The following is a 12,397-nucleotide window of genomic DNA, read 5'->3' as shown; positions in this document are numbered from 1 at the left end:
AGTATTCAATATACATTTTATATAAGTAGTGTGTTGTGCTGTTATAAACATCTAATTGATTTAAAAGCTGTCATAATTTTAACTTTGGGAAGCCTGTTTTTGCCACTGAATTAAAAAAAAGGTAATTGTGACTTTTTATCTCACAATTCTGACTTTCAAATGAGCAATTGTGAGTTAAAATTTGCAATTCTGACATTATTTCTCAGAATTATGGCTTTATTTCTCAGAATTGTGAGTTTAAATCTCAAAATTCTGACTTCATAACATGCAATTGAATAAATCTCACAATTCTGAAAAGAAAAGTCAGAATTGTTTGTATCACGCAGTTCTGAGAAAAAAACTCAGATTTGCGAAATAAAAAGTCACAATTCTGACTTTTTTTTCTCAGAATTGCGAGTTTATAGGCCCTATCTTGCAGTTTTTTTTTGCAAGTTATTGCCATAAAGAATTGCAAGTCAGAAATGTGAGATATAAACTCGCAATTCTGGGAACATATCAGATTTTTTTCCCCTCAAAATTGGACTTTATAATGCGCAGTTGCAAGTATATATGTCACAATTCTGAGAAAAATGTCAGAATTGTGAGATATAAACTTGCAATACTGAGAACATATCAGTCTTTTTCCCTTTTAAAATTGTATTTCATAATTAACAAATGCATGTTTATATGTCACAATTCTGAGAAAAATGTCAGAATTTTGAGATATAAGTTTGCAATTGTGAGAAAAGTCAGAATTGCGAGATACAAACTCACAATTGTTAGTGTGCATTACTCAATTCTGAGAAAAAAGTCTTTAAAAAGACTTTTATATCTCGCAATTCTGACTTTAAAATGAGCAACTGCAAGATTATATTTTGGAATTCTGACTTTATTTCTCAGAATTGCGAGCTTATTTCTCAGATTTGCAAGTTTATGCCTAACAATTCTGACTTTATAACACGCAATTGCGAGTTTATATCTCACAATTCTGAGAAAAAATGTCAGAATTGCAAAATAAACTCAAACTAGCAAATACAATCTTACAATTCTGACTTTTTTTTCTCAGAATTGTGAGTTTATAGGCCCTATCTTGCAATTCTGACTTTATTGCAAGCTTTTTTCTCTTAAAATTGGATTTTATAATTCACAAATGCACGTTTATATCTCACAATTCTGAGAAAAAAAGTCAGAATTGCGAGATACAAACTGAAAGAGAGATGGAAAATCAGTGACTTTGTATCTTACAATTCTGACTTTAAAATGAGCAATGGTGAGTTTCTCAGAATTGAGTTTATATCTCTCACAATTTTGATTTTATAACATGCAATTGTGATTCTGAGAAGGAATGTTAGAATTGTTTGTATCATGCAGTTCTGAGCAAAAAAAAGTCAGTATTGTGAGATAAAAAGTCTCAATTACCTTTTTTTATTTTTTATTCAGTGGCGAAAACCATACATCTGCACCAAATTACAAATTACTTTTTTTTTTGGTAAAAAATACTGTCAAACGAGTAATCGCAATTAATCACATCCAAAATAAAAGTTTATGTTAACTTACTATATGTGTGTTTAAGGTGTATATTTAATGCACACACGTATAGAATGTAAACTTATGTTGGATATGAATAATCGCGATAAAAAAGATGAAATTTTCTTATATTTTATTGTATACTTTGTATAAAGGTACAATAAACCTTTAACAAATAAAATTAAAATATTTTTCTGACTATTATTTCCTATGTCAGGCTGTGCAGGGTTAAAGATCTTGGCAGAACAGCGGCGTTGGACGGTGGGCGTGGCATTTAAAGGGCTGTATGAGAGATCTGTACGGTACGCAGGATGGGCCAATCATCATCCAGCAGCGGCGGCGGCAGCTCTTCACACTGCTCTGACAGCACAGCACTCGCGAGCTCCACACGAGTGCGCGTGCAAGGAGTTTATTGTTCTCCACATTCCGGTGACCGGTTAGACGAGAATCCGATGAAAACCAAGGAGCTGCAATCTGTTCAGAAGTGCTGGCAGGACGATTTTAAAGAGGGGAAGACTTCTGTGGATGCGAGAGTACACGAGCCTAGAAAACTTATTTTAAACGCGAGTTCTTCCGGTAATCAACATGCGACCGAAAACTTGATACTTCTGAGTCGGAACACTGATTTTGAAAGTTCTGTCCCGGATTCCCAAAGCGGACAGAAAGGAGTACTGGAGGAGAACCATGAGTGTTGCGTCTCACCCTGGGACATGGAAAGAGTGTCAGAAGGAGGTGCCGTGACTCCAGGCAGAGTTTCGGAGGAAAATGTGACCCAGTGCCTGAGCACACCAGACTTTTTAGTAGACTTCAGTTGCTCGTCTCCGTTAGCCAAACATAAAATAACCAAAAGTACATTGCAACCCTCCGTGTCAGGTCGGCTGGGTGGAGACGTGGAGCAACAAGCCTCAAACCCATTCCCAAGGATTATTCCCAAACTAATAGTCACCCATGATGATTTAGGTCCTGGCCAGGACAGTCCGCACATCAGTGATTTGACTTTAAGCATGGGCGGCTTTTCACTGGACCTGCATCCCGATGAGGACTCGCCCTGCTCGGACAGCGGCTGTGGTGGCTCCCCTGCGCCCTCTCTGTTCCACAGGAAACTCTCCAGCTCCTCTTCGGCTGGATTATCCTCTGCTTCGTCGTTTGAGGAATCCGAGGATGATTTCACAGGCAGTGATATTGAGCCCAGCAGTCTTTCCCCCAGTATGTTCGGCAGCCCGGATGAAGTGACTGGGGTAGGTGTCCAGTTTTTTTCAAATGCTTTGTTTGTTTTTAAGATCCAATTGACTTGTTGCAGATGTGTTTTGTTTTTCATACTGAGTAGTGTTACTCTTGTGAAAATGAGTTTAATTGTATTGAATGTGCACTTGTAGTGTACTTTAAACCTTAAAAGTGTACAGAAATTGCAGACAATATAATATTATTGAATTAAGGCCACTTGAGTGTACATAGAGAGTCCACTTTCACGACTAAGTGTCTTAAGTACACTTCTAAAAGTGCACGTTGTAATGTCAAATTAATAGTTTTTAAAGTATTTTTTTCAAAATCGTTTGTCCTGTTTGAAAGAAGTATACTTATTTTGACTAACACACTAAAGCACATGTAAAATACTTGATTTTATTGAGTGCGTCAAACGATTAATCGCACCTAAATTTATATCTTGCAATTCTGACTATAACTAGTAATTGAGTTTATCTCGCAATGCTGACTTTTTGTTCCTCAGAATTGAGTTTTTTCCCCTCAGAATTGTGAGTTTATACCTTTATAACAGACTTTATAACAAGCAGTTGCAAGTATGTCTCACAGTTCTGAAGAAAAAAGTCAGTATCTCGCAATTCTGACAAAGTGCACTTTGTAATGATGTTTTTTTAATATATATTTTTAAGCCTTTGTCCTGCATGAAATAAGTCTACTAATTTTGACGTGTTGACTAACACACTAAAGCACATGTAAAATACTTAAATTAGTGCTGTCAAACGATTAATCGTGACACAACCAAAACTCACAAATCTGACTTTATAACTCGCAATTGAGTTTATATCTCGCCGTTCTGACTTTTTATTCCTTAGAATTGCGAATTTTTACCTCACAACTTTGACTTTGTAACACGCAGTTGCGAGTTTGTCTAACAATTCTGAGGAAAAAGTCAAGAATTGCAAGTTTATGTCAATTGCAGTGCACTTTGTAACGATTTCAAATTATTATTTTTAAACATTTGTCCTGCTTTAAAAAAGTATACTTATAAAGCACATAAATAAAATACTGTCAAAATAAAAAGTGCTGTCAAATGATTAATATAAATACACACAAATACAGTATATATTTTGAAAATATTTACATGTATATATTTACATATTGTTCTTAAATATATCCATGCATGTGCGTGAATTTTTATATATATATAATATACACAGTACACACACACACTACGTGAACCGCAACTTTTATTTTGAATGTGATTAATCGTGATTAATCGTTTGACAGCAGTAATTTAAATTATTTATTTAATTATTTAATTACCTTAATCATCATGCATTTAAAGTTAATAGATCTTAAGTGTAAAATTGCAGTGTTATTTTTGCAAATGTGTATTTACAAATACATTTAAATAAATGACATACAAGGTCCAATAGAAATAGTATATAATACTAAAAGTATAATAGTAAAAGTATATTTTTGTTTATCATAAATGTTTGTCAGTGCATTTAGCACTATATTTAAAGCATATTTCAGACAATAGGAATATGAAAATATATGTAAAGATGTATGCAAGTCCTACCTAAGTCTCAAAAACACGCTCTTATGTTTAGCTAGTTGCAATTAATATATAAATTAATATTTAACCTGTAGCAGAATTTTCTTTTCTTGTGAATGACATGCAATGAAATGTTCAAGACGTTACATTTAGCTTGCACTTAGCATACTTTTAAGAAGAGCACTAAAGTGCACTACGTTTTCCTAAGGCTATGTCTCAAAGGTTAGGGGAAGGGCTTTTGGTAAGTGTTTGTGCACCAGCCTTTTATTATCATGTCTTGTGCAGCCTGTTATCTACTGGTATTCCTCCAGTAGAGCACGTTGATAATGAGTTTATGATTACCAGTAAGGAACTTCTTGACATTATGTTTACAACGGTGTTGTTCTTGAGTTGCTGTTGATCTGTAATGATACTTCAACTTCAGCTTGCATGCAAAAATGAAGATTATGAGACTGTCTGAGCATTGAGTCACATTGAAACTATTTATTAGAAATGACAGCTATTTTTAGCTCCTTATCAGTATACCTCCAACTTTTGTATTGTGAAAGTGGTGAACATTGACATGCACATATCAAATCAGAACCTGTTATTTTATATATAACTGAGCTGGCTTTTAGAAATAAGCTTCTCAAAAAGGTTACTGAAATATTGTAGTTTCATTCTTTCTGACAAAGAGCTTCCAGTATGGCAAACTTTTTCGGTTTCAGATGTATATGTTGGTATTTGTTGGCTTTTGGAACAGTTGATGGGTGAGATTTTTGTTTTCGGTGGAAAATTAGTAACTACGCAAGATATTTGCCTTTCAAATGTAAGAGACAAAATATGAGTAAGATTAACCTAATGTTCACGGGGATGTTTTTACAATATGAGCAAAACTCTAAAGGTGAAAAATAGAAACTATTCTAGTTCGTGGAAACTGAAAAAGAGTAGAACTGTGACATTATTTCCAAAGGTCACTGATTGATTGAATAATACACTCACTGTCCTAGTCATTCATAGATGACTAGGAGAGAGCTCAAACTCCCTGTGATACCAGTAATTTCATCTGGGAAAATTCCCCAAATCCCGGGTGTCTTTGTATCCGACGTCTGAATCTCGGTTAGACACGTGCTCGGCAAGTTTTTGTCAGCATGGATAATCCATCTGAAACTGGGCGGCACTTACTTGCTTTCTGTTACAGACTGAAACTTTGAGTGACTTCATATCTCTGATGAAACACTTGTTTACCTTGACGTAAATAGAAACTAGTCTAATGTAGAGTAGGCTGGCATTAAAAAAAAAAACTTGTTACTGAACCTCAAATGGTACAACATAACGCTAGCAAAACCAAGATCATGGGTTTATTTTCCAGAAACAAATATTCTGATAAAACGTATATTACTTTGAATGTGCCTTGAGGTAATTTAGATATGTAAGAGTGAATTACCATGGTATGTGTTTACAGGAAGTTATGTGAATCGTTTCTTTTGAATGCTATAGCTTTATGTCTGCACTGGACGTGACCAGAGTCAGCAGAAACAGGCCTGATGTCTCCAGTGAAAAACAAGTGCACTTCCAAATTGTACTTGAAGTGCTCTATTTTCACACACTAATTTTGTACTTGATATAGACGTTTTTCCTGAACACGGAAGTAAGTCCGACTCTTAACAGAAAGAATGCTTTGCTTTTCCGATCTGCATTGTTTCTAGTCAAATTAGGCTATATTCCGAGCTAATAAACTAATGTTAAACCTATTAAAATGTTTTTAAAAAGCACATGGCTCCATAGCGCCATCACTTGACAATGTCGCAATGACTGTCATTTGTCAGTGCCTCACTTCAATGAGTGTGTAGATGACACAAAGCAGCGGACGTTAGCTACATTAAAAAAAGATGGATGCTATTTGAATGGGTTCCTATGGAAACCGGAACAGAAAAGCATTCAATCTGACGTTAGAATTCGTAATGGCGGCGCTCATCGTTTACTCAGGAAAAAGGTCTATACTAAAGATTATTCTTTAGTAGTACTTAGTACACCATGAATGCAGTTAAGATCAAAAGTTTACACCCCCTTTCAAAATCTGCAAATTCTGCATACGAAATGCATGTTATTGTTTATTTAGTACTGACCTGAATAAGAAATTTCACATAAAAGATGTTTACATATAGTCAACAAGAGCTTAAAAATCCTTCAGGTCCCATCAGTTCTTTGATTTCCAGCATTTCTGTGTATTTGAACCCTTTCTAACAATGACTGTATGATTTTGAGATCCATCTTTTCACACTGAGGACAGCTGAGGAACTCATATGCAACTATTACAGAAGGTTCAAACGCTCACTGATGCTTCAGAAGGAAAAACTGTGACTTTTGAACAGAATAGAGATGTGTACATTTTTCTTATTTTGCCTAAATATCATATTTTTCCATGTGGTACTGCCCTTCAGAGGCTACAGAAGATAGTTACATGTTTCCCAAAAGAGAAAATAAGTTGATTTTACCCTGATCTTCAAATCGTGTGGACTATACGTAAACATGTTTTATGTGAAATATCTTATTCAGGTCAGTACTAAATCAACAAAAACATGAATTTTGTATGATCCCTCTGATTTTGGTAAAATTATTAACATTTTGCAGATTCTGAAAGGGGGGTGTAAACTTTTGACCTCAACTGTATAAACTGAAATGTGCTTTTATACTACCTCTGTATTAAAAAATGTATTTAGTTACCACATCTAGTACACTTGACCCTACTAAGAACTTCTTAAGAAGTATTAAAGAATCATTTTTAATATATTAAGTACAAAATTAGTGAATGAAAATTGAGCACTTTTAAGTACATTGTACATTTTTTCCACCGGGGATCATACAGCATGTATTTCTGTGCTGATCTCTTCCACTCCGTCTCCAATTATCCAAATGATTAACGTTAGTTTTGTTTGTCTGGCTGATCCGTGAATCAGGATGAATCAATTCGGAGAGAATGACTGTCAGGAAGTCCGCAGGCTCCTCATAATCTTTCCATCTTTCCTGCAATTTTTTCTGGATCTTTTTTAGTCAGCCTTCAAACGTCTTATTATTTTATTAGATGGTTCTCTGGAATACTGGCATATTCTGGATTCCAACTGGTCAAAGGCAGCATTCTGTGGTCAAATATTTTAGCAATGAGTGCTACAGAGTTTAAATGACCAGTACCACAAACATTTCCTACTATTCAAAAGCATCTGTAATATAAAAAAAAAACTTTCATGCTCACCAATGCTGCAGTTATTTGATCAGAAATACAGTAATATTATGAAATACTGAATGTTTTCTATTTGAATATGTTTTAAAATGAAATTAATTTTTTATGATGGCATTTACAGTGTCACATGATCCACCAAACATTCTAATATGTGACCATGGACCACAAAACCAGTTGTAAGGGTCAGCTTTTTTGAAATTGAGATTGATACATCATCTGAAATTTGATTTAAATAAACCTTCCGTTGATGTATAGTTTGTTAAGATAGGATAATATTTGGCCGAGATACAACTGTTCGAAAATCTGGAATCTGAGGGTGCAAAAAAACTCAAAATATTGAGAAAATCGCTTTTCAAGTTGTCCAAATGAAGTTCTTAGCAATGCACATTACTAATTAAAAACTAGGTTTTGATTTAATTGTAGTAGGAAATCTACAAAATATTTTCATGGAACATGATCTTTACTTAATACCATAATTATATTTGGCATAAAAGAAAAATTGATTATTTTGACCATGCAATGTATTTTTTGGCAATTGCTACACATATACCCATGCTACTTACACTGTTTTTGTTGTCCAGGGTCAAATATGCTAATTTGGTGCTCAAACTTTTTTTATTATTATTATTATTATTATTATTATTATTATTATTATAAAGGTTAAAAACTCTTGTGCCTCTTAATATTTGTTTTTTAAAGATTTAATCCAATGATCAACTTAATGTGTTTTTTTTTAACAAAACAAAAAATGTTTAGCTTTTTTAAATAGTAGTGTACATCACATGTTTAAAATATAAACAAACATATTTTTCTTAAATATATCCATGCATGCGTGGGTATTTATATATAGATAATAATATACACAGTACACACACATATGATGTTAACTACAACTTTTATTTTATTCTTTCTCATAACTACTTATTTTACATCACAGTGCTAGTCTGTCATATCACTCCACCCAGGTGAAAAGGTGCTCTATTTTCACACACCAATTCTGTAATATACTAAAAATGATTCTTTAGTACTTAAGATAATCTTAAGTGTACTCAAATATGCTATTTTTGGGACACCATGAATATGAACTAAAATGTGCATTTAACATACTATCTCTGCATTTAAAGATGTATTTAATTACCACTTGTAGTACACTTGAACCTATCTTTCACACACTAGTACACTCAAGTGTACTACAAGTATTTTTAAATACAGAGCTAGTATGTTAAAAGCAGTTTAGTTCATATTTGTAGGTGAGTACACTTGGATGATCTTAAGAAGTACTAAAGAATCATTTTAGTGTATTAAGTTCAAAATTAGTGCTTGATAATAAAGCATTTTAAGCACATTATGGAAGTGCACTTTTTTTCACCTGGAGATGGTTATTCTCACATAATAAAATCATTAATTTATCAAGAAGTCATTTTATTTGTTTATTTATAAGTCACAGTGTAATAAGCCGGTCAGGGTTTGTTTTGTTTGCTATCATTTACACAAAGTCATTTGCACCGCACTATTTTGTCTCTTAATATTTGTTTTGGTGCGACAATCAATTCGATTACTTAGTATATAAAACCATGATCCGCTCTCACGGAAAACTTTTTAGCGTTTTATTTTACAGGACAAACACACTTTTAGGGTTGTTGAGACTTTAAGTTTAAATCAATTTTAAGCTCATCCAAGCTGCATGTTCAAAATTTGACCCTGTTCCATCAGCTGCTGACATCCACAGGCCTACTCGCACAGACGCACGTTCTGTTGTCATCATTGAGCCATCATCGCTCACACTGTCATGGAAAACTAAGTTGTGGGCGGTTTCTTTGTCTCTAAGTAACCGTGAATCCATATATGGTGTTACTTCTCATTTCTGTTTCTTCATCTCTTTCTTAATCTCTGCCGTGCCTTACTTCAGTGGTCATGATGCAGATTATGCTTTGTTTACACCTGTGTGTGTGTGTGTGTGTGTTTGTGTAGAATTATTTTTGACTCTTTTCCTCCAGAGCATTCTGAGGATATCTCACATCACTGCTCTTTGCGATGATGTAAACAATTCATTTCCCGTCGTAACCTTGCTCCACCACTTCTTAGACAAAGCAAAACACTCCATACAAGATACTAGCTTGAAAACAGTTTACAGGAAGACTGAAAGACACCTAGCTGTCTCTGTCTGAGCGTTCCTGGCTCTTTCATGGGCGTGAAGCTGTTGGACAGGTTTATCTTTATTATGAAAATGCTTTAGGAACTTCTTAGAAAGGAGGGAGAGAGAGAAAGAGAAACAGAGACCGATCAAAAGAGCGAGAGGGAGGGGGAAAAGTGGAAAATGGATAGCTGCAGTGAGGGAGGAGGCGGGTGATGAGGTGGGTGATGGGGTGGGTGGGGTTTTTACAGCGTCTTCAAACACAAACAGACCAGAAAAGCACATTTATTGCATTAGTTGCCAAGGCCGATGACACTGCAACTTGATTTGTATCGCAAAAAAGACATTTAAAGGGATAGATCACATAAAAATGAAAATGATTCCCCGTGATTTAGTCACCATCAAGCCATCCTAGGTGTGTATGACTTTCTTCTTTCAGATGAATGCAGTCAGAGTTCAAACAATTCCTGGCTCTTCCACACTTTATAATGGCTGTTGAGATTTCGAAATCCAATAAAGTGCATCCATCATAAAAAGTGATCCACAAAGCTCCAAAGGCCTTCTTAAACTGTTTTTAAGAAGAATATTCATATTTAAAACTTTAGAAACCATAATTTATACATCTCTAGTGGATATAATTTATGTGGGCCATACAGAATTGAAAACACATTGGGGAAAAAAAAGTATTTTTCCATTGATTTTCATGTATGCAAATTGTATAATATCCAAGGTACACATTTCTACTAATTGTGCAGGTGATTCTTATTTTACTTTTTCAGAAAGTTTTGGAATATTTGTTTCTCCCCAAATTTGTCTCTACCGAAACACAGCAATATATATTTTAATAAGATTTCTGTTGACCTATTAGGATTTTGCTTATGCCTACCCTGTAAATCTATTTTATTAAGAAGTTGCCAGGGGTAAATCAATACCAATTACTGTTTTAACAATATTTTAAGTATGATTTATGAGATTTGTTGTATTTTGAATCCAGTTTTTCTTTGTAAAAGGCAAAACGTTGATCACACTGATTCCAAACTCAAGGATTCATTAGTTTAAATATACATTTAACCAAACACTATCACAACATCTTAGTTAATAATTCAGTATGCTTAATTTTTGACAAAACATCCCCTGTTTTGTTTGTGAAAGCACATTTTCAGTAGTGAGTCACCGAATTTTAACCCACATACTAAAACACTACTAAAAATCTAAAAAAATTGCAAAACTCTACTAAAATTTTGTTTTATTTTCATCAAATAAAGGATTATGTGTTCCCTTTTGTCACTTCTGAAACAATGATGACATGTTCTTGTAGTGACTGTTACAGTAGTGATAATTTTAGGGAATAACCCCCCCCCCCCCCAAAAAAAAAAATGTCATTACTGAAACTTCACCAAATGTTTGTTTCGGTAGTGACAATTTTAGATACTTTTGAATCTAGCTTAAAGATGTTAATCAGCACATGGTTGGCTAGCACAGTTTTGAACAGTTGTAGACATAAAAAGTAAATGTTACGGAAAAACTTTCAAAAAAAGTGTTTCATTTTAGAAAAATGGTGTTGTAGAAGAATGATGTAGTGACATTCTTTAAAGTTACACATTGATTTTTCATATTTTTGAACACATTTACCTCAAAATGATGGGGTCTATCTACTGAGAAATGAGAAAGAGTGACATATTTCCTGATCATAAATTTAGAGGAGTTAAAATCAGCCAATGGACAAAAACATACACTGTTTTGGTAGTGACATGAGTTTTTTCGTTTTTACAGGTTTTATAATTTATAAGGAAAATATAAATATAAATAAATATATATATATATATATATATATATATATATATATATATATATATATATATATATATTAGGGGTGGGCATAGATTAATTTTTTTAATCTAGATTAAATCTTGGAATTAATCTAGATTAATCTAGATTAAAATGGCTAATTTGAATTCTGCTGAAGGCATTCAGAATATGTGTGCTACCCAAATAATGACTAAAAGTAAGTCTTCGAGAACGGGCCAGGTGGCGCATTAGATCAGGCGCTCATCTCCTGTTTCCAAAATGCATCACAAACTGCTTGACAATTGCATTTACAACATAATTACCTATACAAACTTGTGTAACCAAGTACTTCTGCGCAAAAGGCTGCACGACGTGCGCGTGCTGCACAGACGCGCACCGGCATGGATATCTGCGTGCATAGTCTTGGGTTAAACTGCGTTGCTTTTAGAAGCGTCAATTCAGTTGTTGCATATAGTTTAATGTATTTATTTCGGGATTATCAAAGTAAATTATAACTCACGTGCCCCAGTAAAAAGGGTCTAGCAACGCACCTGCCCTGAAGCGGCTTCATAACTGCATCATTGTCAGCACGTCTCATTTGATGTGGTAATTTCACAGAAGTTGAAGACTCGTTCTCGCCCCCTACAGTGCAATTCGACTAGGTATACGTCATCCGCGCTAAAATATCAAGGTGAAAGTCATCATATCTTGCGTAGTTTAGACCCAGCTCCCAACCCAACTTTGAGAATAGATTAACGGCGATATTTTTTTTATCGCCCGATAAGAGTCTCACGTTAACGCAGCACGTTAACGCCGATAACGGCCCACCACTAATATATATATATATATATATATATATACATACACACATCATATACATTTTTTTTAAACAACAATGAAATAAAATGTTTTTTCAATATCATTTTCATAAGTTGAAAATATTTTTTTTTTGCCTTTGGAGTTGTCTACATGAAGTTCAATGCATATCACT

General features: G+C 34.1%; 1 protein-coding gene across 1 annotated transcript in view; it reads left to right on the top strand.

Annotated features, from left to right (window-relative positions):
* Positions 1-1,735: 1,735 nt before the first annotated feature.
* itpkcb (inositol-trisphosphate 3-kinase Cb) overlaps positions 1,736-12,397 on the top strand; it is a 29,054-nt gene continuing 18,392 nt past the window's right edge. The window contains exon 1 of the mRNA XM_073850353.1: positions 1,736-2,744. Within this exon, the coding sequence (XP_073706454.1) occupies positions 1,818-2,744 (927 nt within the window). The 5' untranslated portion in view covers positions 1,736-1,817. The remainder of the gene's footprint in view (positions 2,745-12,397) is intronic.

This window comes from Garra rufa, chromosome 11 (assembly GCF_049309525.1).
Source record: "Garra rufa chromosome 11, GarRuf1.0, whole genome shotgun sequence".
NCBI classification, from domain to species: Eukaryota; Metazoa; Chordata; class Actinopteri; order Cypriniformes; family Cyprinidae; genus Garra; species Garra rufa.
The sequence above is the reverse complement of the archived record's forward strand: the minus strand, read 5'-3'. Positions and strand labels throughout refer to the sequence as shown.